Source organism: Chionomys nivalis, chromosome 8 (genome assembly GCF_950005125.1).
Source record: "Chionomys nivalis chromosome 8, mChiNiv1.1, whole genome shotgun sequence".
NCBI classification, from domain to species: Eukaryota; Metazoa; Chordata; class Mammalia; order Rodentia; family Cricetidae; genus Chionomys; species Chionomys nivalis.
Genome location: NC_080093.1, coordinates 36,747,448 through 36,772,307, shown reverse-complemented (window position 1 = coordinate 36,772,307; position 24,860 = coordinate 36,747,448). Strand labels below are relative to the sequence as shown.

General features: G+C 44.2%; 2 protein-coding genes across 2 annotated transcripts in view; one reads left to right on the top strand and one right to left on the bottom strand.

Annotated features, from left to right (window-relative positions):
- Positions 1-19,404, bottom strand: part of Gda (guanine deaminase) — a 61,651-nt gene extending 42,247 nt beyond the window's left edge. The window contains exon 1 of the mRNA XM_057778269.1: positions 19,136-19,404. Coding sequence (XP_057634252.1) covers positions 19,136-19,261 — 126 coding nt within the window. The 5' untranslated portion in view covers positions 19,262-19,404. The remainder of the gene's footprint in view (positions 1-19,135) is intronic.
- The window catches only part of C8H9orf57 (chromosome 8 C9orf57 homolog), a 77,110-nt gene continuing 71,509 nt past the window's right edge, over positions 19,260-24,860 (top strand). Inside the window, exon 1 of the mRNA XM_057777614.1 lies at positions 19,260-19,449. Within this exon, the coding sequence (XP_057633597.1) occupies positions 19,260-19,449 (190 nt within the window). The remainder of the gene's footprint in view (positions 19,450-24,860) is intronic.

Sequence of the window (24,860 nt, the reverse complement as noted above, 5' to 3'; positions counted from 1 at the left end):
TGTGACCATCTCAGGCACAGAGCTCACACTGGGATATTTGCTGTACAATCCATCTGCCTAGAGGTTTTTCTAGACAGTTGCCTAGTTGTGTGGTAATATAAATCAGAGGGGGCAGAAAAATTTCCCCACCCACCTCTGCTGGAAACCCCCTTCCCCACCGGGTGCCAGGCCAGCTCCCTGAACCCAAGGGAAGACTGCCCCCACCAAACCCGGCCTCTATCTGCCCAGTATAACCCCATCCACCCCTCCTCCTTGCCACCCATATCCCAGCCCACACCTCTGCCAGAAGCTTGCTACCCTACCAGAGGCCAGGCCAGTTCCCTCAAAACAGGGAAGCCACCACCCCGTCCTTCACTTCCTGCCCTGCCCTCACCCACCCAGCAACTCCAACTGCCCTTCCTCTCCCCATGCTACCATAGCTCACACAGCTGGCAGAAGACTCTTACACCCACCAGAAGCCAGGCCAGCATCCTGAACCCCAGAGGACCCCCGACCAGATCAGAGGCCATACACATCACCAGGACAACAGCCCCAAACTAGGGTGGCAACCCGCTGCTGGATTAGAAGCCAACCAGGTCATCAGAGGTCCAGACCCCAACTTGGGCACAGTCGGTATGTGTGCCTATAACTTATACTTAGCCCAGAGAAGTATAACTTGTGTGGATGTCTACATCTCTTGAGAGTTGAGGTTCTCAACCTGGGGGTCACAACCCCTACAAGGGTGCATAGCAGATATTTACATTATGATTCATAACAGTAGCAAAATTACAGTTATGAAGTAACAGTGGAATTCATTTTATGGTTGGGGGTCAACACAACATGAGGAAGGGTCCCAGCACTAGGAAGGTTGGGAACCCCTAGTCTAGAGAGAGTAGAGGAAATACAAAGGTGGCAAGATGCTAACCCTAGGGAAATATATGAGAGCTATTTGTACTATTCTTACAACTTTTCAAAGGCTAAGCAATATGCTACGTAGAAACATAAATTTATAAAATGAATATATAAAGATAACAGCATTACAGAAAAATATAGGATCTGAGTGGCTGGGATAATAGAGACAGCAGGCATATTGGAGTGCCTCAGAGAATGGACGGCTGCTCCATCTTTGTCATTGCACCTAACACAAAGAGAAAGTGTTCTTTCGTCTAGTAAATGAATTGATTGAAAAATACTCACTTAAAAAAAATCAAACAAACCAGGCAATGGTGGTGCATGCCTTTGATCCCAGCACTGGTCTGGAGGCAGGTTGATCTCTGGGAGTTCAAGGCCCAGCCTGGTCTACAAAGCAAGTCCCAGGACAGCCAAGGACAGAGGCAGGGAGATCTGTGGGGCTCTCTGGCCTACTTGGTGAGTTACAGGCCAGAGGGGGACCCTGTCTAAAAAAACAAGAAGATGAGCAGTACCTAAGGAACAATACCTAAAACAATTTTTTTCTGCCTCTATAAGCATGTGCACACACATGAACACACACACACACACACACACATTAAAGGAATTTCCAAAGAATTATATTTTATAGCTATCTCAGAAATAGCACAAAAAGTATTGAAAATCATAGGACATCATGTAGGAAGGCCATCTGACATGGCCTTCTAAAGCAGGATGAAAAGATGCTCGCTCTGTAAGTTACACAACAAGTAGATGCTGTTCAAGCTATTCCAATTTGTGGTTTGTTTCTATAAAGAAAATCCAATTTTATATGCTTCAAATATTTAAGGTGATAGTGTACCAAATAAATACTTGTTTAACATTTTTGCACTTCAGTTTGAAAAAAATCTCTGTGTGTGTGTATGTGTGTGTGTTTTCTGTCTGTCTGTCTGCCCTGCCCCCCCCCATTTAATAGATTCAAACCAAAATTTCCAAAACTAGTTCCTATTGATAAAAAGGGAAAAGATTAGCTAGCCAGTGGTGATGTTCTGTGGAGGAATCTATATAATTAATTTTTCCCACTCTGCCTTCACCCTGCATTCAAACCTTCTACAAAAGATTAAAGCAGACCTCACAAACAGGATCTAAAATTCCTTTCAGCAGGAGAGATGTCTTCAACAGGTTCATACTCCAGTCATCATGAAAAAGAGCTGGACTCCTTTCCACTATATGCTAAAATGCCATTTCGGTCACTGAGGCACCATCTACCCAACTTAGACTTAGAAGTCCACCACAGGCTAGGAGTCTGAAGAGATGTCTCAGCAGTTCTCAGTATGCACTTGCTACTCTTCCAGAAGACCCACGTTTAGTTCCCAGAATCTCTGTCAGGTGGCTCACAGCCACCTGTAACTCCAACTCCAAGGAGATTCAACATCCTCTTCTGGCCTCTGTGAGCATCCACACACATGAGGCATGCACACATACACACACACACACACACACACACACACACACATATGCACGCACAAATCCTGCCCAGCCTTCCTTTATGGACTTCATGTCCATGTATTTGACATTTACCTTGATATCTTATGTAGTTTTCGTTCTCCCAAAACACCACAAGGCCCAACATTGATTGTGAAATTGATCAGACTGGGGTACCTACTAGATTAATGAAGCATCTGTGTGTCTGTAAGGGTATTTCTAGAGACATTCAGATAATAAGATCTCTCATCCCATGAATGACTAGTCCCTTGAGGGGCCCAAGATATGATGATATTATTGAGAGCTGATCAAAGGGAAGATGTGGGACCTTGATGGAGGAAGTAGGTGTCTGTCTTTCCCTGGCTTTTTTCTCGATGATCCTTCTCTGCTTCTCATCCACCAAAAAGACAAAACAGAGTATCACTTCCGTGATGTTCTGCTCAAAAACCACAGACTAAGCTTTGTGAAACCATGAGCCCCAAATAAATCTTTCCTCTCTTGTTTCTGTCAAGTACACTGGTCATGGCAAAAGTGATTTATGTCACATTCAAATCAGTGTGTCTAAAGCCAGGACCATGGTTTTCTTTCTAAAACTGACCCATTTCCAGAGTTCCTGATCTAGAGAACAAAACCATAGTCCACTCAGGGTCCCATTCAGAGACTTAGGACATAGTTGTCTCTTATTCCAAGCATAAAATCTCAGAGACTTTTCATTGCATTTAGGATAAATAAAAAATGTCCAAGACATAGTTTACAGGTCTGAAATGGCTTGTGTCTTACCTGCCTCTCTAGCCTACATCTGCCAAATCTCACACCTTGCTCTCTGCCATGGTAATACCGCTTAATATCACACCTCACCTTCAAACACACCCACTCCGCACTAAAGGTCCTCACTGCTCCGGACACTTCTCAGCATCTCAGTTTGTGTGTGGAAAATGCATACAACTGTGGGTGCACCCACATGCGTACACTCGAGGCCAGAGACACACATTGGGTGTGTTCTTCCATCACCCCCTGACTTATTGTCTTATGACAAAATCTCTCACTGGGCTTAGACGCTCACATTTTTTTGGTGAGGCCAGTTGGCTTGTGAACCATGGGGCTCCTCCTGTCTCCTCCCCCACTGCTGGGGTGACAAATCAACACAACCATAGCTAACCTTTTAGGTGTTAGGAATCCACACTCAAGCACTCATGTGTGTAGAGAAATTGTGCATATGGCCTGAGCCACCACCCCAGTCCATCTCTGCCTGTCTTCTTATCTAGGAACTGGAAGACATACTTGTGAACACAGAAGAATGAAAAAGGAGATGGTATGAGGAAGGCGGTATCAGGAGAGAAAATGGCCAACTTTGTCAGAACTAATGGAAACTATCAACTCAAGACCACAGAAAGAAGAAGGAACACTTCATTCTATAGAGCAGAGTGAGCTGCAGAACGCAAGGCAAAGAACATAGTCTCAGAAGCAACAATAGAAGTTCAAGAACAGTTGACATTGGTTTTCAAAATGCTCAGAAAAAAAAATAATTGTCCTCTTAGGTTTCTCTCAAGAAGAATTACTTTTCAAGGACAAAAGCACAATAAAGATGTTTTTTACATTTTAAAAGCTAAGGGAGACAGATCTGAGGTTGGGGGAAGGAAAGTGCCTGCCACTTCAGGACTGAAGGGATGCAGGCAGGAGGGTGACAAATTCAAGGCCATTTTGAGCTACACAGTGAGTTCCCAGTCAGCTTGAACAATATATCAAGACCTTGCCTGAGCAAACTAACTAAATAGATTTTAAAGGAATTTTGGAGACCAGCAAGCCTACACACTAAGAATTCTAGAAGGTAGGTTTCAAGTGATCTCCACAAAGTTAAGCATTATGAAAAGACCAGAAGAATGATTAGAGAATCAAAACTGATAAGCTCTAAGTTTGAGGCATGAATATTGCAAATATTATCATCTACAATGTTAATGAATTAGAAAACACTAGATTGGGCTGAAGAAAATGTCATGAATGGAAAACACAGAAGAGTAACAAGGCTTGGTCACATCTGTAGGCTTTCACAGACTCTGGTCTTCTCGCTCATTCTGCTGTCTGACTGCCTTCCTTCCCAAGCATCAATCCCACATTGCCTCAGCTTTTTGCTGGTGCTCCCCCTGCCTCAGAATGCCATTCCCTACCTAACTTTGGCCAGGCTGCAAGTCCTAACTCAGATGTCATCTCATCTGTGAGGGTCTATCAAAATAACCCTGTCAGGACCAGCTTCTTCTACTCCATATTCCCTGGCATCTCCTTTATTCTTAGTGGGACATTGTTGTCTGTTAAAGATAATAAGCAGGAAGGCATGAGAAAATAGAGAGTCCTTTATACGTCCAGTGATCCTCAAATACTTAAATTGCTTTAAGGATCAAAATTAAAAATGAATAAGACACAAGATGATTATATTCATCATTATAATTTATCAGCATGAGTCTTAAAATTATGTATAAAGTATGAATAATGCAAATTATGTATTTGTATATACACAATATACATCCCAATTATGTCTATTTCATTTCAAGGAGGACATCATAAAAGTCTTAATTATAGCCATATTCCACATTATTTTTAAATTTGTTTAAAAAAAGTATGGTCCTCGGTGCCCTAATCAACAGTATTCTTAAATAATTTTTAATAAAATGTTTGAGGAGGGAAAAACATTTTCATGTGTGTGGCCTCACTTTACCGTTCAGTGCCTATCACAGACCATCTGTGTTATCATCAGCCATGAGCACCTCCCAGGAGCTCCCAGGAGACAGTGTGTCTTTATCTTTGTAACCCCATCACCCACCACAGCCCAGCACACAGTAAGCACTCAATACATAATTATGGATTTGAAGCTCTTGCTGATTTGCTCACAATAGAAAATGATTTCCAAAACTCAGACAAAGGGATAGGCAGAGACCCAACTGAGATGGTTGCTCTGATTGCTCATTTCACCAACTTCTAAGATGTCACCAACTCATGCTCACATAATCCTCTGAGAAGCAGAGTCCCTTCTAGAGAGCAGCTATCCCAACTTGTAAGCTGAGAGGGTTTTTTTTCTGTATTATTTAACTTATAAACTCTCCTTTATATACAACTTAACAAAAAACCCTGCTATTGGGTCCCGAGAAAACCGGTTGGGGTGGAAAGGCAGCAGCCAAGCTTGTGTTCTCCAGGTCTTTCACACCCGTTCCTCACTTGTGCAGGTACCGCTTGCATCCTCCTGGAGGGTCACATACACCAACCAGCATTCTGCTCTAAAATCCCTGTGTATCAATGTCCCATTCCAAGATCTCCAAGACAATTAGCTAATTAGCTCGGCACATTAGGACATGCATGCGAATGCACAGCAGTATTCACTGGTCAAACGCAAAAGAAATGATCTTTGATGTCTAATGTTCAATATTAACATGAAAATGCATCTTGTTGACCTGTTTGTCATATTTTTCTCTTTTCAACCTGCTTGGCCACTGGGACACAGCTGCACAGACTAACAGAGTTCTGGTACAAGGGTACTTCCTGTCTGTGGAGTTGCTGGGCTCACTAGCTGCATAGCTTTGGGGTCAGGGCGAGGCTTTTCATCATGACTGGTTAGTTTTCTGTCAACTTGACACAGACTAGAGTCATCATAGAGAAAGGAGCCTCCATTGAGAAAATGCCTCCTTAAGACCTGGCTACAGGCATGACTATAGGGCACTTTCTTGTTTAGTGATTGATGAGCAAAGCCTAGCTCTCTCTGGGTGGTGCCACCCCTGGGCTGGTAGTCCTGGGTGCTATAAGAAAGCAGGCTGAGCAAGCCATGAGGAGCAAGCCAGTAAGCAGCACCCCTCCATGGCCTCTGCATCAGTTCCTGGCTCCAGGTTCCTGCCCTGCTTGAGTTCCTGTCCTGACTTCCTTTGATGATGAACTGTGATATGGAAGCATAAGCTGAACCAACTCTTTCCTCCCCAAGGCCTTTGGTCACAGTGTTTCAACACAGTAATGGTAACCCCAACGAGGACAGTTAGGAACGCTAACCAGGAAAGCAAAGGGGGTGGTAGAATTCCAGCATCCTCTTCAAGACGCATCCTCCGGTAGCCTAGCTTTCTACTATGAGGTACAACCTCTGAAAAGTTCTCCAGACTCCCAACAGTGCCACCAGCTGCAGCCAAGCCTTGACTATGTGGGTACCTGCCATGCTAATCACAAAGCCATCCCCAGTGTCTCTGGAAAAAAATCAGTATCTTATACTAGCTTATTTTTACCTGGTGACTAAATCTGAGGAGTTAAGAGATAGCAGAAAAGCTAAACGTAGTCCTGTCTCAGCAGAACTCCAAAGGCTTCGTGCCTGTGGTTTTCAGACCATCTTTAAGTCACAGGAAAAAAATGTACTCCAATTTGGTTTATGGATCCTGCTTATAAAGTCAGCAGCAATATACAAAGAAATGATGCTGGCTATCTAGGAGCACACATTCAGAACAGTCAAATTCAGTAAGATCACGATTTCGCTTATAAAAGGATAGATTTTTAAATTTTTATGTGGGGATTTTCCTGCATGTATAGCTTGTGCATCATAAGCCTGTAGTACTCTCAGGAGGCCAGAAGAGGGCAACAGATCCCCTGGGACTGCATCTAATCCCTTAGAGCTGGGCTGGCAGGTGGTAGCAAGTGCCTGCCATAAGTACTGTGGCCTTAACTCCAGTTCTCTTGAAAAGCAGCAGATATATATATATATATATATATATATATATATATATATATATATATGATTGTAATTTTTAAATTTTATTTATTTACTTTTCAGACCAATCACAGTTTCCTCTCCCTCCTCTTCTCCCATTCCCTCCCCTCCTCTCCAACATACCCCCATCCACTTCTCTATTTCTGTTCAGAAAGGGGCAGGTCTCCCCTGGGTGTCAACAAGCATGGCATATCAAGTTGAGGTAAGACTGTTTCTTCCCTTGTATTAAGACTGGGCATGGCTACCCAGAAGAAAAAACAGGTTCCCAAGAGCCAACCAAAGCTTTAGGAACAGCCCCTGTTCCCATTGTTAGGAGTCCCACAAGAAGACCAAGCTACACAACTGTCACATATAGAGGGTCTAGGTCAGTCCCATGCAGGCTGCCTGGTTGTTGGTTCAGACTCTACGATCCTATGAGCCAGGTTAGTTGTTGCTGTGGATTTTCTTGTGATGGTCCTTGACCCCTCTAGCTCCTATGATCCTTCGTCCCTCTTCAGCAGGTTCCCTGAACTCAGCCTAATGTTTGACAGCAAGAATTTTTATTCATTGAGCCATCATCTCTCCAGCTCTTTCAACAACCTCCTGAGAGTTACCACACATATGCCAGGGTGAGGTTACGCAAGGGCACTTTAACTAGACAACTAAGGACAGGACATTGACCAGCACACACCATCAAACAGAATGATAGATTGTCCTCCATGTGGCTCTGTGGGAAAGTCACACCTGTGTGTGACAGGGTAACACTCAGATCATCACATCTAGAGCCTGGGAGCAGAAGTGCCAAGACAAACAGAGGGTTAACATGTGTTGGAGGAAGCTACTTGTTTGTTCCCAGCTGCTTAGCCCTGAAATAATCACATAGAAACTATATTATTTAAATCACTGCTTGGCCCAATAGCTCTAGTTTCTTATTGGCTAACTCTTAAATATTTATTTAACCCATCTCTATTAATCTGTGTATCACCATGAGCTCATGGCCTACCAGCAAAGTTTCAGCACATTTGTCCCCTGTCAGGGCTCCATGGCTTCTCTGTGACTCTGCCTTTCTTTCTCCCAGCATTCAGCCTAGCTTTCCATGCCTAATTAAGTTGTGATCTCCTAAAGGTCCAAATCAGATTCTTTATTCATTAGCCAATAAAAGCAACACATAGACAGAAGGACCTCCCACACCAAACATGCTCTTGGATGAGTTTTGGCTATGACCAGAAAGGAATCGGGTATTATTTAAGTTACATCACATGCCCATCAAATTTCAAAAAGTTCAAACAAATGTACAAGAACTCATCTTGAAGGTTTACTCTCTGCTTGAGGAAATGAAACTCTCGTAAATATTTAAAATTGAGGCTAAAGCATGGTGGTATTTTTGTATGCATCAGATTGGGGTCACAGGCTGAGTAAAGTGTGAAGCTCTAAGGAAGGATGGTGGGGTGGTTGCGGGAGATGAGTGTCATGAATAGAGGAGGGCAAGAAAGAACAGTGAGCGCTGTCAGAACACGGTCACAATAATGACATGTGATAAACAACGCCTCCCTGAAAAAAGGCAGAGGCCTTTTACCTCAGGTGCATTTTGTTCCATGAGTTGGTCTTGGATGTGATTTCGTGCCTCCTGCAATGAGCATTTACACTCATTTTATAAGATATGTTTATTCTTGTCGGGTGTCAGCACATAGCTATGGAACCCCGTCTGGGGAAAGGCTATGCTGTGTGCTGTCCTCTGTCGACCCTGAATCTGGATATGGTCTTCTGCCTTGCTATCATGCTTTTCCAGATATAATCCTTAGTGTATGCCAGACAATTGTGTTTAAATTCCCTGAAAAAGTTCCGGGAAAGGGCTACTGTCTTACTATTTCGTATGCGCTTAATGGCATAAATAAACTACATGTGCTTCTGAACTGAAATAGCCTTCCTTGGATCATGGCTTTCTTTGTTTCATCTACGTGTAAAATTACACAGGAACTGAATAAAACTGTCCACAGCATTAGACTATAGCCTGCCCATTCTTTCAGGTCCTCAGGTCCAGGTTTAGCAAACAGATCTGCACAGGTCTGCAAAAGTTGACAAAGGGTGTGGACCAAAATATGGGAGGTTCAAAGATATGAAAGAAACCTGAGTTTTTCTTGCTTGACTTGCTCCCTTATGTCCCTTTTCCTCTTGTTCTCTCACCCTCTGCCCAATCACAGGCCATTACTAAAGATCCTAATCCTGTCTGGATCGCAAGATGGCTTTCCTTATTCGCCTTTCAATCACCATAAATCTAGCACAAATCCTGGGCTCCTCCTTCTTCCCACGGATTGTTTGGACAGATGGGGGAGGGTAAGAACAGCTGTAAAAACCTCCATCCATGCAGCCAAAGGTTGTGATTTCCTTCTTCATATGAGTCATTGATGTGCTGTTTTGTTCAACTGGATTAAATCATTTTCCAGGTACAGTCATCTCTTGGGAGGGAGGTGTGAGAGGCTAGGGAGGTTGTTTTCATTTCCAAATGCTTCCCGGAACCAAAAGTTTTTGTTTTGATGCGGTGTTTGTTCTCAGTACTAAGGACAGAACCTAGGGCTCAGAACATGCTAGGCAAGTCCTCTGGCCCCACACCACATCCTCCCAGCTCTGCAATTCTGAACAATGCAAACATCTAATTCAATCATCTTACTTAGTTTCATTTATTTCACATCCCAACCTAAGTGCAGTACAGATTTTCCATACTTAGGTTGGGATGTGCTGCTTCCGAGGCACTACACAGAACCTAGTTGTTAGTATACCAGCCAGGTGGTAACAGCTGGCCTCACTATCTGTGGAAGAAGCTGTTAAAAGTATAATATATTTATAGGTAGTGGAATTAAGGAAAGTAATCTTCAATTCTTATGCTTCACCATAAAACCAAATCCTCTTAAAAATAGCATCATTTCCAATGGATTTAATCATCATCACACTTTCTGAACATTTATATTTGTTCAATAGAAGTCACTCCTGAGAACACATTAAATTACATCCAATGTTATTCTTACGAAGGTACAAGAGGAAGATGAACTGAATAGTGGTTGCTGCAATTATTCAGAACACTGAATAAATATTTTCTGAACACCTATACGATTTGAAAGAGTCTGCATTTGCTAGGAATTATGAGATACTTTCTGCTTTTTACAGATGCAACATGAACAGAGCGTACAATTTGAGCTAGCATGTACACAAATCAGATACAGCAAATGCACAGGAATTCGCTGTCAGAAAAACAGACAATAAAGGACATCAAATGGAGGAAGAAGTAATTTAAAAACAATGAGAAGATTTGTGATGATATTGGAGTTGAACTTTGCGCACAAGCAAGGAGACAAACAGCTCAGAGCTGACATACCGTCCGTCTCTTGTCCATTTCTGCTGCTGGTTCTGCATCACCATGAATGCATAAGTCATTTTAAAAAGAGACTTTGTAGAGTCCTGAGGTAGAGCAGAACACCACAGAATGAGATTGTGTGTGTGTGCGTGTGTGTGTGTGTGCGTGTGTGCGTGTGTGTGTGTGCACGCACACATGTGTGTGTATGTGTGTGCACGCATGCATGTGTGTGCATGTGTGCGTGCTTGTGTGTGTGTATGTGTGTGTGTGATTTGTCACTTATAAAGACACCAGTCTCACAGTGAGAACTGGGCTCTAATCTTATTCACATACCAAGGACCCCACCTTCTAAACCTCAGCCTCAAATCAAGTGTCTAACATCTTAGTATCTCACAATGGACATTAAACTTCAAAACATGAACGCTTAGTTGTGAAGGCTTACATACATAAGGAAATTTGACCCAGGTAAATGAAAGAGCTGAGAGTTGAATTCATAGTCTGGCTTTAGAAACCATCTTTTAAGTACTAAGAAAATACTCATTTAAAGTGCATGCAAAATTTTATGTGCTGAGAAAGAAACGTTTATCCAGTTGGAAAACAATGACTGGAGAAACTTCGGAGAAACCAAAGCTGAGCTTTGAGAGAATAAGACATTTGACGCAGGTGGACTGGGGTGTAAAAAGGAGGGCTACTTCAGGCTGAGGGATCAGCCCCCAAAACATGCAGACATAAAAGGATGGTGTGCTAGGGAACCATGGGAAACCTACCTGCTCATCCTCTGCTCAGAGACACATGACGGTGTGAGAAAGTCAGAGTCATTCTATCCCACGTTACAGAGAGATGACACTGGGGAAAGTATCAGAAAGAATGTCGTGTCTAGAGTCCTCCAAAGACATTTGGACCTTCCAGTCAATAGTAAGCCACAGATGGCTGTGGAAGAACCACCCATGATCTAAGAAAATAGCAGTCAGTCATGTGGAGGAAACACTGGAATAGGGAGGAAAACAAGATACTCCGATAATGTTTCAGTCAAGAGGCAAGGGAGAGTTGCAGGAACGGTGGTGGGAAGGAATATGAATGAACAGCTCTGGGAGACATGCTGGCCATGACTGGGTAGGAGTGCCTGAAAAGACACCGATGTTGGCGCCAACCAGAAGAAGGTACTGGGGAAAGCAGCAATTAATCCTTTGAAAATAACGTGGCAGAGCCCCTACTTCAGGAAGGTGGCCTCAGCAGAGTTACTTTTGCCTTCCTTTCCTAACCCTTACCAGCTTCCTAGTACCTGGCATTCTAGATGCTAGAGATGAGACTTTCTAGGAATGGAGCACTTTAAACTCCATCCTCAGTTTAACCTTTAACATCTCCCTGCTTTTGCTTGTCATTCTAAGCCCATAGAGAGGCTGCGCCAGGACAGTTAAACTATCAATTACTGGATGACCTCTCTCTGACCTTAAGAACATCCAGTGCACCCTGAAATGCCTCTCCATTTTCCAAAGCACAATTTTATTTACTTGTCATGTGTGTATGCGCACACAGGTATACCCACGCACACATACTACTCTGTGCGTGTGGAGGTCAGAGGGCAATGTAGGGGATTCGAGTCTCTCCTTCCCATGTTTGGGTTCCAGGGATTGAACTCAAGTAGTGAGGCTTGACCACAGATGCCGTCACCTGCTGAGCCAGCTCAAAGGCCCCATGCTCCTCACTAACTTAGTTCTTCAGTTCTTTAGCTCTCTGACAAAAATCACTTATTCTTTCATTCTCTGAAACAACGAACTTGAGTCTAGCTGTCTAAGAAGCAGATTCGGGAGTTGAACCTGGGAAATACATGCCACCTAAGAAAGATGTTTAGGAGAAGGCATATGATTTAGGCGGACTAGTGATTCCTCTCCAAGCCTTCATGTACCTCCCTTCCCCCATATCCCAGAAAAGGACCTTGGGGTCCCTAAGCCCAGGAAGGCAGAGCTTTGAGAAAGTAACTACCCTTGAGTTTCTTCATATTGGCTTCCTTCCAAAACTTGCCTCCCAAGACAGTCTGGAGCTTTGCCTGTAGTAACCATAGCACTCTTTGAGGAGTGTAGTTCAGTAACTACAGGCAATGAGCAAAGGGTCCAAGGGTTCACACAATGAAGACACTTCACCAGCTCACAAAGGAAGTTTCAGGGACGTTCAACTCTTCAAAGATGGCAGAGCCTTCTGAGTGTGCACGTGAGGAAGTTTATAGTGATTTAACCATGAGGGAGGCTCTCTCTCTGCTTCACTGCCACCACACGGCAGTTAGCCTTCCGGCCTTCATTAACCATGTTCCTGCAACCATAATCTACTTCACCGTAGACCTGATAACAATGAAGTTAGCCAATCATGTACTGCACCTCTGAAACCATGAACCAATCAAATCTTTCCTTTTAGCTTGGTGTTCTCAGATATTTTGTCACAATGATGAAACAGTCTAGCACAGTCATAGTCCCAGATGGTGGCAGCAACATCTCTAGGTATCCTTCCTCATAGAAAAACATCTAAAGAAAGTAAGAGTGCTTCTTACCACATCCCTTAGCCACAAAGAAAGCCAGGAAAATAAGGACCAGATAACTGGAAAGAGGATTATTAGGTATGAGTAGGCTTAGAGGACCCTTGGCCCACAGCCAACTTTGGACTTTATTGTCCTTTTTCTGGGTAATATCAATTTTAAGAACAGCATCCTAATGGCTCCTCTTTAAGCTTTAAAATACTATATGAGAGGGAGGAGGTACCAGGGATTCCTTAAGGCCAATGAAGAGACAGTTGCTTCCCATTAATCAAAAGAATGAGAACTGAGCTCTACCTCTGACTCTGGGTAGAGACTTGACATTCTAAACTGGTCCCAAATATCATTTGGCCATGTCCTCCTCTAAGAGATTAACCCAACTAAACCTGACAATGACCTCGATAGGAGACATCCTTCACAAAAGCTGATACACCGTAACGACCTACTGAAGGAACAACTGATCAGATAACATACTTACACATTTCAAGAACCCATCCCTCAATACTATTGGTTATAGATCATCACTAGCCTACTTTCTGAGTTCTAACCAAAAGGCATAACTTTTCCCTTGCTCCTTCCGTCTCTTTTGATACAAGCCAAAATCCCAAGCACATTTACCCTGACATACAAGATGTTCTCACTCTGTTTGGAGACACTCATGTCCCCCCTACTCTGACACAGCTGCTTGCTGATCTCCGTTACTGAGTCTGCAGCTTTCTTGGACCCTAACTCAACAGGTACCATTATCCCTTCTCCACCTCCAGCAGCTGCTGAGATTCACAGCGTGATTACTTTGTTGCTTTCAAACTCTATCAAAATGGTTCTTGAACTCCCTTTGAAATCCATTTTTTAAATTTTCTTTACCAAATGAGACCAAGAATCCACAAAAGGGGACCACGATTCCAGGATGACAGGCTTTCCATGCCTGGCTACTACCATGGTGCATCCACAAGCCAAGTAAGTACATTAGAGGCTGATCAAATTCAGGGTGTTAATTAAAACATAGTCATGACTCTTGAATGAGTAGCCAAGCTTTTGTCACAATACTTTTTGTGTATGAATATGTGTGCAGTGGTGTTGTGTGTGTGCAGTGTGTGTGTGTGTGTGTTATATAAGTGTTGCATGCAAGTATGTGAGAACATGCTCCACGTGTGCTAGAAGAGGCTGTATGTTCCTTGATTGATTTCCATTGCATTGTTTGAGACAGGGCTTTTCACTTAACTGGAAGTTCACTCTTTGGGTTAGTTGGACTGGTTAGCAAGCTCCCAGGATCTGCCTATCTCTACCCCACCCCACTCCCAATGCTAGGGTTACAGGCATGTGGGCACTGGGATCTGAACTTGGGCAAACGGCTCTTACTCACTGAGCCACCTCTCCAACCCCTGCCATGAACAGGTTGGATGGAGAAAACCACTTTCAAGACTGCAGGAAATCAGAGGATAATTCTGTGATACGTGGGCACGAATGAATCATTTTAGGAAACCCATGCTCCTGTTTCAGCAGCCTCATAATGGTGTGGTTAAGTCCAATTTTTCTCTTCAGTACTAGGACAATATTCTGAGTTTGTGAGCTTGGCAAGGAAGGTGAATCTTCATCCTTCCTGTCAGGAACAATGGATGATTCAGAGTCAGAGATTTGTAATTCAGACTAAGAACTCTATCAAAGCAAGATGGCAAAGCCATCTCAGATGAAGTAGGACTTAATCAATCTGTCAGTCTGGGGAACTGAAGAGCCCTTTGTCAGGGTTACTGACCCTTTCTCTACGTGTTCAAATCCTACCTTTTCTTTGAGGTCCAACTCAAGAATCACTTCCATGGCTGGGTAGATACTGCCTCTAGTTTTACAAATACACATCTTGGTAATCTGGTATGTGAGGCTCACACACATTTATAGACACCACTCTGGGCTCCAGAAATCAGCAATAAGACCATGTGCACAAGCCATCATCCGATTCAGCTGACTTAACCTAAATATCTCCCCACTCCTTCCACACTCCTCGTCCTCCATGGATGGCAACTGCTAGTGGATACTGGCCCTGGGCAGCCTCTCTGTCACGCATTATTCCACACAGTTTACACATATAAAATAACTTAAAACTTCCCACCACATCATGAGGTAATGATTGGAATTATTTTATATATAAGAAAGCCTAGAAATGGAAATGTTGAGTTGACCAGATTCATAGAGGAAGCAGTGACAGAGGCAGTCTTAGGAGTTCATGCAACATTCTCCTTCAGCTAAACCACTGTAGCTCTCTCTAATCTCACTCCCTGACCTATCCATCCCCATGTCCCAGTGCTTGAAAAAAAATCTTTATCTAATTCTACATGGCCTCTATCATCCTGGCCTGTCTTACATTGTATTATCTTTCTCCTCGGCTCTGAGTTTCTAATTATCTTGCCTTTCATCCTTTCTAACCCCCAGACTCTTTTTCATGGGTCATTTCCTCCATCTAAAAAGTGCTATCCTTCTCCGAATCCAACATGCCTGTGGATTCCCACTCTTCCTGAAGATCATGTTTTAAATATTATAATGTGTTCAACTGGAAAAAACCTTCCCTCTATACTCAGACCAACTCCGTTCTGACCATCACAGCAGGTCTGGTATGTCTCACTAGATTGGTGACCTCACTGCGGCTGCTTTCATAGCTCATTCATTCATTCGTCTTCACTGATGAGCCCAGTTTTGGATTCAAGACTCATTCCATTTTTATTATCACAAGTTTGGTGGCTTGGCTAAAATTATATACAGTATGCGTCTGTGTCTGTTTGGATGTGCATGTGTGCAGTGAGTGTAGGTGCCCCTGAAGGCCAGAAGAGGGCATCAGCTCCCCTAGAACTAAAGATACAGATGGTTGTGAGCTGTCATGTGGGTGTTAAGAATCAAATGAAACCTCTAGAAGAACAACCAGGCTTTTAACCACTGAGCCATCCCCTGAAAGTGTAAGTTTTAAATTCAGGGGTCATTCCTTAAGGAAGCAGACTGTTGAGGTAAACAGAGCATGGTCTTTGGTCCATGTTTTGAGAGCTGGTCACACTGCCACATCTGTGGATGATTGGCTTCTCTAACCAGCTTCTTGACTGTAGTGGGAATAACACTGCCAATACCGTCCTAGTGACCGAGCAGCTAAGGACCCTGAAACCTTTCCCAGGTGCAGCTTTATGTCACCATGCACGAATGGCAGACATGATCAGATCACAAAAATGCACAGCTGACATCCAGCACCTGTGCCTCTTCCTGCAAGGTTTACCCCAGGCCTCAGCTTTCTTCTCCACCACGTAACTGCACAAGTGGTACCACATGGAAAGCTGCAAAACTGCCACGCTGAGCAACAGGCTTAGGGCTTACTAGGGGCAGAGAAAAGGAAGGGGCCCGAATGACCAGAGTCTGAGTGCAGTACCAACTAAGTGTGAACATTGTCATACATAAGCTCTTTCCGTATCAGACTTAAACCTGAGTCTACAGAGGAGGCAGCTGGGGCTTGGGACAGGTTCAGTGTCTCATTTCATGGTCTCCAAGAAGGTGAACACTCCCACACAGGGTTTTGTTTCTACAGAGAATTTGCTCCTAACACCCAGGACACTGTCTCTACGTGGGCACACTTCCTCACTCTGGTTTCTGTGTAAAGCGTTCACTGAAAGTTCCAACCTTGATGAATTTTTTAGAGTCAACTTGACCGTGGTATATGTGGGAAGAACTGGGTAAACAGTAATATCTGAGCACACTGTGTTTCAAGATTAATGAAACATTTGAAAATGAATTATACATTTTGGAATCTTTATTGTAAAAACAAGCTGTATGCTGCTTACGTGTAAAAATTAACCCTGAATTCTAAATAACACCAAAAATGTTGGATACAGAGGGATTTTTTTTTGTTTTGCTCTTTTAAAAAATAACTCGTTTTTTAATATGCTGTACTTGAATGAATGAAACACAGTCATTACCATCCTCTAATCCTAAGTCAAGAGACAGGAAATGAGGAGTTAGACCTAGGACAGAGAAGACAAGGAAAACTGTCCCTTCCCTGAGATGCTGCCCGAGACCTAGGCCTGAAGTGATATGAACTTTGAACAATTCCCACAATGGATCCACCAGGATCACTTAGACTGGAATTCACCCACTGCCTTGCCTGAGTCTCCGAAGATGCCTGCAAGAATCTGACCCTGAGCCTGTGCATTTGGGTTCTCTGAGGATGCTATCTGGGAGTCACTATTTTCACAAGTCCTTCTAGATACTCCAATCCATCTCAGGCTGTGTCCTGGCATCAGCTTTAGGAGCTCACTACAAATCAGAGGCACCCGAACCTGATGGTCCCAAACATTCACTTCCTCACTTCAAGGACATTCTAGTTTCCATACGCCTTGGAATAGTTAAATAATATAAATATTAAGTATATAAATAAGCAGCTTGTCTTACTAATCCTAAATGTGTGGCACTCCCTACTTCAACATGAGGGAGATGGAATACTGAAATAGATACCCCGTCCTTACCCTTTAAGGCTGGGGAAGGGGTAATTACCTTACTGCCTTGCACCGAGAAGGGAGACCAATAGTTAACAATCCACTGGCAAGGGGTTTTCAACTGCAAATCTTGACTGGCTTGCCTCTATGGCTGATCCCTAGTTAATTTTGTCTCCTGTGGGAATAGCACACTCTCCAAACTGAGAGTCTCAGCATGCGCCAAGAGGAACACGCTCTCTCACTGAGAGTCTCAGCATGTTCCAACCACTAATTGCATGTTCAGGATGCTGTTATTCTTCTGAATAAACTCAAGGGAAAGATTAGTTTTCTGATAACTTACACCCTTTTCTTACTTATTCCCATCATGTCTCCAAACCTGCTGTCACGTCAGTCACACTATTAGAATTGACGGAATAGGAGATTAATCCCCAAAAGAAAGCTATCAACTGAAAAGTTGTTGTGTTCAAACTAGCACCTATTCTCCGTCACCAGTCTCCCAGTGTCTGCACTGGGTTTCTTGGGGTTTGCACCAGGTTAGAAGTTCACTAAAATTGAGGGTCATGATCCTATACATGGAGTGAATGTGCAGGTCCCCAGGTTTACTGGAGTCTCCATTAGGTGAGCTCTGAGACTTTTTATCACCTTGGAAACACAGCATCATGCTTCCCAATATACCACCACCAACAACAACAACAAAAAACAAAGACCATGAGAAAACAAGATTTTGGAGTTCATGGGGTCACTTAGCAGGTAAAAGTGCTTGCCACCAAGCCTGAGAACCTGAGTTCAGTCCCTGGAATCCACACGGAGGAAGGAGAGAACCAATTCCCACAGGTCGTTCTCTGACCATACATGTACTTGGCACATGCACACACAGAGACACGCACATTCACACACACTCACACACACACACAATTAATGTTAACAGTTTTTTAAGAATATCAATCACATTTGGTTATTCCCAAATACAAGTTATAATTCAATACTGTCAATGATTCAGTGGCACTGTAGTCTCCAACCTGGCAGCCCACAAACTGGTATACTTTGAGAAACAGCCCAAATACCCCATTCTTCCCCCAAATGAAATGACTTCACTTATCAAACTGACCAAGACATTGCTAATATATGTAGTTACCATCTGTATGAACAAAAAACAAAGCACCAGACATCATATAACACTTGTGGAATCCTAAGGGGAGCTATATAAGACCAATTATCATAGAAGGCATTTTCAACTTTAAAATGAAACCGATTGTTTTAATGCAAATGGCTGTGTGTGTGGCGGGGGGTGGGGGTTCGCGGGGAGATTGAGAGATTTTTCCAGTTCTATTCATTCCAGCATTAAACTTGTATAGCCTGCAGCATTAATGCATTTTTTTAAATGAATGACCATGTGAATGAAACCGGGTGTTTTTGTTTTTTCTACCTCTGAATTCAGTAAACAACACCAATCCAATGATGCCCCCCACCCCCACTCTGTGGCAAGAAATTCAACCACATTTTCTGAGGGTTCCTATCATGTTTTGCGAGTACTCCATAGCTCCTGGCCTCTGGGGTGTCATTCCACCCTAACCAGGCTATGAACCTAGTGACCAGGCTGTTTGCATTCCCTAAGAGCAAAACGTTCAAGTTCAACTTCAGAGCCACAGTGCTCGCTCTGTGTCAGAGCGAACCGGAATGAGCAGCACCGCGCCAGAGTCCCTCCACCTGCCCGCGGTGCCCCGGACCCCGAGCCCACTCACTTTGCCGCTGTCGCTCACGCCGAGGAGGTGATCGCGAAGCACCTCCATGGGGCAGGTCCAGGTGGAGTGGACGAAAGTCCCTCGGAAGATGTGCGCCAGCGGCGGTGGTGTCCGAGCCGCACACATGGCAGCGGCGGGGCAGCAGCGCGAGTACACGGGTCGAGGAGGGCGCACCGGGCGGGCGGGCGCAGAGCTGTCCCTGTTGCGGCGGAGCCGGAGCTGCTGGGACGCCGGTCCTCGTCTTGCCCCGGCTTCCCTGGGCAATCGCCTGCCCCCTGCAGGCCGCGCCCAGGGGCTGGCTCCCTGCCTCCTTGGTGCCAATAGGATTTTTCTCCTATGAGTTGGCTCGACTCCCGTGGGGTGTGGTTTTCCTCCCCACTGCTGCGTTGGTTTTGGATATGTTAACTCCTTGAGTTATTGAAATCAAGCTGTTCTACCTTGCTGTCATTGCACACCTAGAATCTTCTCTGAGTCTTCTACACTCGTAGGACCAGTTATCACCTCAACTTGTGCACCAGGTTCTGAACTTGCACAAACACAGCGATAAGTGAAAGGTCGGTTGGAGCCACCTGCCTTGAGACCAGTTTCCTTTTCCACGATTGCAGGATGCAGAATGTGTTCGTTCTTTGCTGGGGTTCTTGAAGCTTGTCATACAGAACCTTACAGGGAGGACCCTACCACCAAGGGTTAATATGGAATTCAAAGTCCCTCTTGTTCCCCTAAGGTTAATATTTTAGTCTTTGCGCCCACCCACATACAGTATCAAGGCCAACTTTTCTGGTCTAATGTAGATGACTCTTGATTTATTCAGTTGTACAAGAGGAGAAAATGAGGTCCCCAAGTTAAGCAGCAGCTGTGAGCCAAAATGCGTGAATAGGAATCTAGAGACCATTTATCTGCAAGGCTATGAGCCTGAGGTCCTCGACTCCTTGGTCGTGAAAACAGGACTTGGGGCAAGTCACCACAAAGGCCATCCAGGTTCCCTCCTCAGGCAACAGCCCCAGGCTCTTATAGTAAGTCTTGCCCGCAGGATGTTTGCCTTGAGAGAGTGGATACTAGGTTCTCACAGCTGCTCCTCACAGCAAGCGCTTTCCTGAGAATATAAATGGGGCGGCTTTCTTGTAATGACTTTGCCTCAAATGGTAGTACCACTCCACGCCATGTAGTGACTGCCCCTGCCCAAGAGTTAGCTGCCCCCTACCCGGAAGTTCTCTTTCCACTAATCCACCCTTTTCCTGCTATTTCAGTCTTCGTAGCCAATCCAAATGAAGGTCATATTCTCCATTTGCTTGTTACCATTTCTTTTTAATGTTAATATAGCATTTCTTTGGGAATGTCATACAACATACTTTGATCATATTTACCCATTACCCCACTCTTGCTCTTACCTCCTCCCAGATCCACCCATACCCTTTCCCCTTTTTCCTTTAATTGTTATTGCTATGTGTATAAATACATAGAAATGTCAATACAGTTTGTTGAGTCCATTTAGTTTTGCTTATATGTATATGTTTTAGGGGTGACCACTTGTTACTAGATAACTAATTAATTATCTGGGGAAGACTGACTCTCCCTCTCAGCACCTGTTAATTGCCTGTATCTCATCATCTAAAGGAGAGGCCTTATGATAGTCTCCCCATCCAAGCTTGCTCGTCAACTGATGTTATTGCTCAGGTCTCATGTAGGCTCCTATATTGCTGAGCTCTCATGGGTGGAATTTTCCTGCAATATAGAAGACATGATCTTGAAGCATCTGACTCCATCCCCTCTCCCTCATGTTCCCTGAGCTTCTGATGTAAGAGTTTTGTTATGGCTTGATCAGTTGGGTCTGGACACCCCACAGTTGTTCTCTACATCAAGGTCAGTTGTGGATTTCTGTAATGGTCTCTGCTACAAGGAGAAGCCTCCTTGATGGAAGGTGAGAGTTAAGCTTACCTGTGGATATAAGGGTAAGTATTTAGAGTGTAGCTAAAAGTTTTACTAGTTTAGTAAAGTGGCAATAGTAGATTCTCCTCTAGGGTAAATGGCCTCCCCAGCGATGGGTATTTGGACAGATTCTCAGTATCAAACCTGAATTGCCTCCTACTGAGTGGGCCTTATGTCCTATTAGAAAGGTGTTTGTTACTATTGCACCTTTAGGTACACCTTGTCATGCTGGTCATTGCTGTAGTGTGTGGGCGTCAAGGCTGGACAGGACTGTTGGCTGAGTTTTCTGTCTTGGCAGCGGCCACAGCACCTTTTGGTGCCATCAGAGCCAGTCCTCAAAGAAAAGGCTTCCAGGTCAGTCCCAGCTTTATTCCTTCCATGTGTCCAAACTATGCGGTGTCTTTAGCAACATGGACTTGACTTCAGATCTGGGAGGCAGCCAGTAACAATGCAATAGCCTACATTGTTTTTGTTTTTATGGCATCTCCTGGACTCCCTGAACCACAACTTGAAAAGAGGTTTCTCAAGCCTGTTTATTTCCACTTATACCATACACATGCATGTGCACTGGTGCACATAACAGAAGTGCCAGAAGAGCAAAGGGACTGTCCAATGCCTGAGCGAGGACTGGTGTTCCTTGCATATTTGTTAAATGAATGGGCATACTTTCTTTTCCTGTAAGCAGAACACCAGTGCAGATACGTATCTACTTTGGCTCCCATATGTAGGGTGAGACCTCATTGCATTGCTTGAGCTGCTTTTCACTGAAGTGAGCTTTTCACGACATGATGCTGGCTTACATATAAATCACTCACTTATTCCCTTCTGGGTCCTTTCACTTCCTCTCCACTGAGGAGAGGTTACAGTCTACTAAGGTCCATAGTTACCAATTCATCCCAACTTACACTAAACTTGCCTGCTTCAGTCCCTGAAGTCTTAAGATTTGAGAAAACTCTCGGTTCCAGGCACATGGAGATGGTTAGTCACCTGCCAACGACTCTGGTGCAGGCCATGGCGCAAGGGACAGCTCAAGGAGGAGGCTCAGTCACCGGCCTGCTCCCCCTTTTAGGAACATTTGTTTGTTTGTAGCTGCTCCTGAACTTGAAAATCTGTCGCTTTTGTTTTTAGGAGCTGTTGTTCGCATGATGGGGAGTTTGGTGCTTATACAGACCCTGGGGAAATATATTCATGTTCCGGGGAAATATATTCATGTTCCAGGGAGATATATTCATGTTCTGGGAAACTTTGAAGACAGGGGTCATGGCCTGAAAGCAGTCACAGAAGCAAGAGTCTTTCTTATGTGCCAAGGATTGGGGTACCAATAGGGTAGAGTCTGGGAAATTTCTTGCTCAATTCTGCATATAAAATGTCACAAGTGTATCCTCTTCTGTGGAGTTAAGGAAGACAATTAGGTCAAAAAGATCACCATGGACTTGTGGGCCCCCACACACCTGTTCCCACAGTAAAACCCCCTTACCTAGGGTTTGTAGCATATCAGATGGACGGCAGGGTAAGGATTGCTGCAAGAGGGAAAAGCTCAGTTGCTCATCTTCCTGTTGCCCTATACTGGAGCCAAAGAGAGGCGGTGAGAATGGAGTGGGTTAATAGAAAAAAAGTTCCTTTCTGGGAGACTATGAAAAGAGCAGGCCTTTGTTGTGAAACTAAGGAACAGAAAAATCTCATAAAGAGCCAGTTAAACACTTACTATAAGACATTTTGTAAATGGTTCTACAGTAACTTGGTTAAGGTGAAAAAGTTTCAGACGAACACATTGTAACCACTTGAGCTGTAAAAGGAGGACTGTGCTTTAGAAACTGCTGGCTTCCCGTTTGACAGGCACTGTCCAAAGATGACTCAAATAAGACTATTCTGTCCTTTAGACTTTCGCCCTGGACACTTAATGAGGAAGTGAAAAGAAGACCCAGGGCTCTGTCAGCTGGAACCACCCTTTCTTGGAATCAGAGATGACGTGACCTGACGCTTGCCAAATGGCTCATGTCATCATTATGCTGTTTAAATAAAGATTGCCTCCCATTGGGAAAGAGAGCCGCTGACCCCTCAGATGGCATTTGTACCTTCTACCTCCACCGACTCCATACCTCCCCTTCACAACCTAAACCCCTTTGAAGCTGGACTCAGAATTCAGAACCCTCCAAGCTGCACTCCTTACTCGAGCTTCTTGGAGACTTCAGCCATGTCACCATCACTTCCTCTCAACTCTGCAAGCCACCAGCCCTGCTTGTGTCCCAATGTCCAGTACACTGGAAATATTCGCTTACCCTAAGCCCGTGTAAACACAGACCTCAGCAGGAGAGATGCAGGAAATGTCTGCTTTTAGTGTGAAAGAGGATTTAATGTTTCCAGCACATGCTCGTGTTCCCAAAAACCAGTACAGTTAATCAGCTTTTCAATGTAAGAATCCTCATTTCCAACAGTTAAGACTAGATCTGTGAATTGTCACGCAGTACACTGTAACTGGGCACCAGGACACAAGCCTGCAATCCCAGCAACTGGAATTCCAAAAGAGGAGGCCTCCTTGAGCTCCCCAGCTCAAGACCAGTCTAAATACAATATATTATACAGTTGTTAGTATAATAGGTAAACATGTGGCGTATAAGACCATGTTAAGTTTATAAAATGCTCTCTGTTATAATTCAGGTCACGAAGGACCAGGAGCATGTAGAGTTGTAAAGGAACATCTGAACAATGGAAATTATCCTGCTGAGATAATGGAATCGATAGAATTTTGTTTTGATGCTCACTCGTGCTGTTACCGTGTGCTTTGCAGGACGAGCAAACATTGGACAACTTGCTATACAGTGAACCTTAAACAGAGGAATGGCCTGGGTCCCTGGGTGACATGATTCAGCATCCTACAAGGCGATTTAAATGGGTAGTAGCTCCTTTGAGCAGTCCATGGTTCCGGTCTGTTCCCAGACAAGTTGCTGGCACACAGGCTCAGGTTGCAGACACCCAAGACCCAGCCCAGAAGTCATGGTCTTCTCACTCATTTCTGACTCTCTACCCTCAGACCTGGGGGGCTTCCTGCAGTTTTGGATCTCATCCTGGTGTCTCCAGGCTACTGGGGATTAGAGGGAGAAAGGGGGTACAAAAATATTCTACTTGCCTTCAGAACAAAGTCTTAGCATCCCCAGGGTTCAAAGCCCTGTGCCGGCTGCTTTTAGGTTAATTTGACACAGGCTAGAATCAGAAACCTCAATTGAGAAAAATGCCTTTACCAGATTGACCTATGGGAAAGTCTCTTTGACTTTTTTATTCCCTATTGAAAACTGATGTGGGAGGGCCCAGACCACTATCAGCCATGCCATCCCTGGAGACCTGGGATGCATAAGAAAGCAAACTGAACAAGCCTTAAAGAGCAAACCAGTAAGAAGCAATGTTCCTCTACAACCTCTGCTCCGGTCCCTGACTCCAGGTCCCTGCCCTGGCCTTCTTTGGTAGTGGACTGTATGTGGAACCATAAACTGAAATAAACGCTGTATTTCCCAACTGATTTTACTGTGGCGATTTATCACAGCGATAGAAACCTAACTAACAGGACCCCACATTTCACTTTCTCTCAGAAAAAAAAAAAAAAAAAACCTGCATTGGCTCTTGGTCACATATTCAGAATCATTTCCCTTCCCTTTCCCAGAGGTAATAGATCTGCCCTGCTCATATTTCCCCTGCCTTTTGCACCCCTTGACAAGCTGGGATGATGCCTCTTGCCTCCCCACCTCTAAATGCTCCATCTAAGTCAAGCACCCCACTCTAGTCATCCAGGGCACCTGGATGTGAA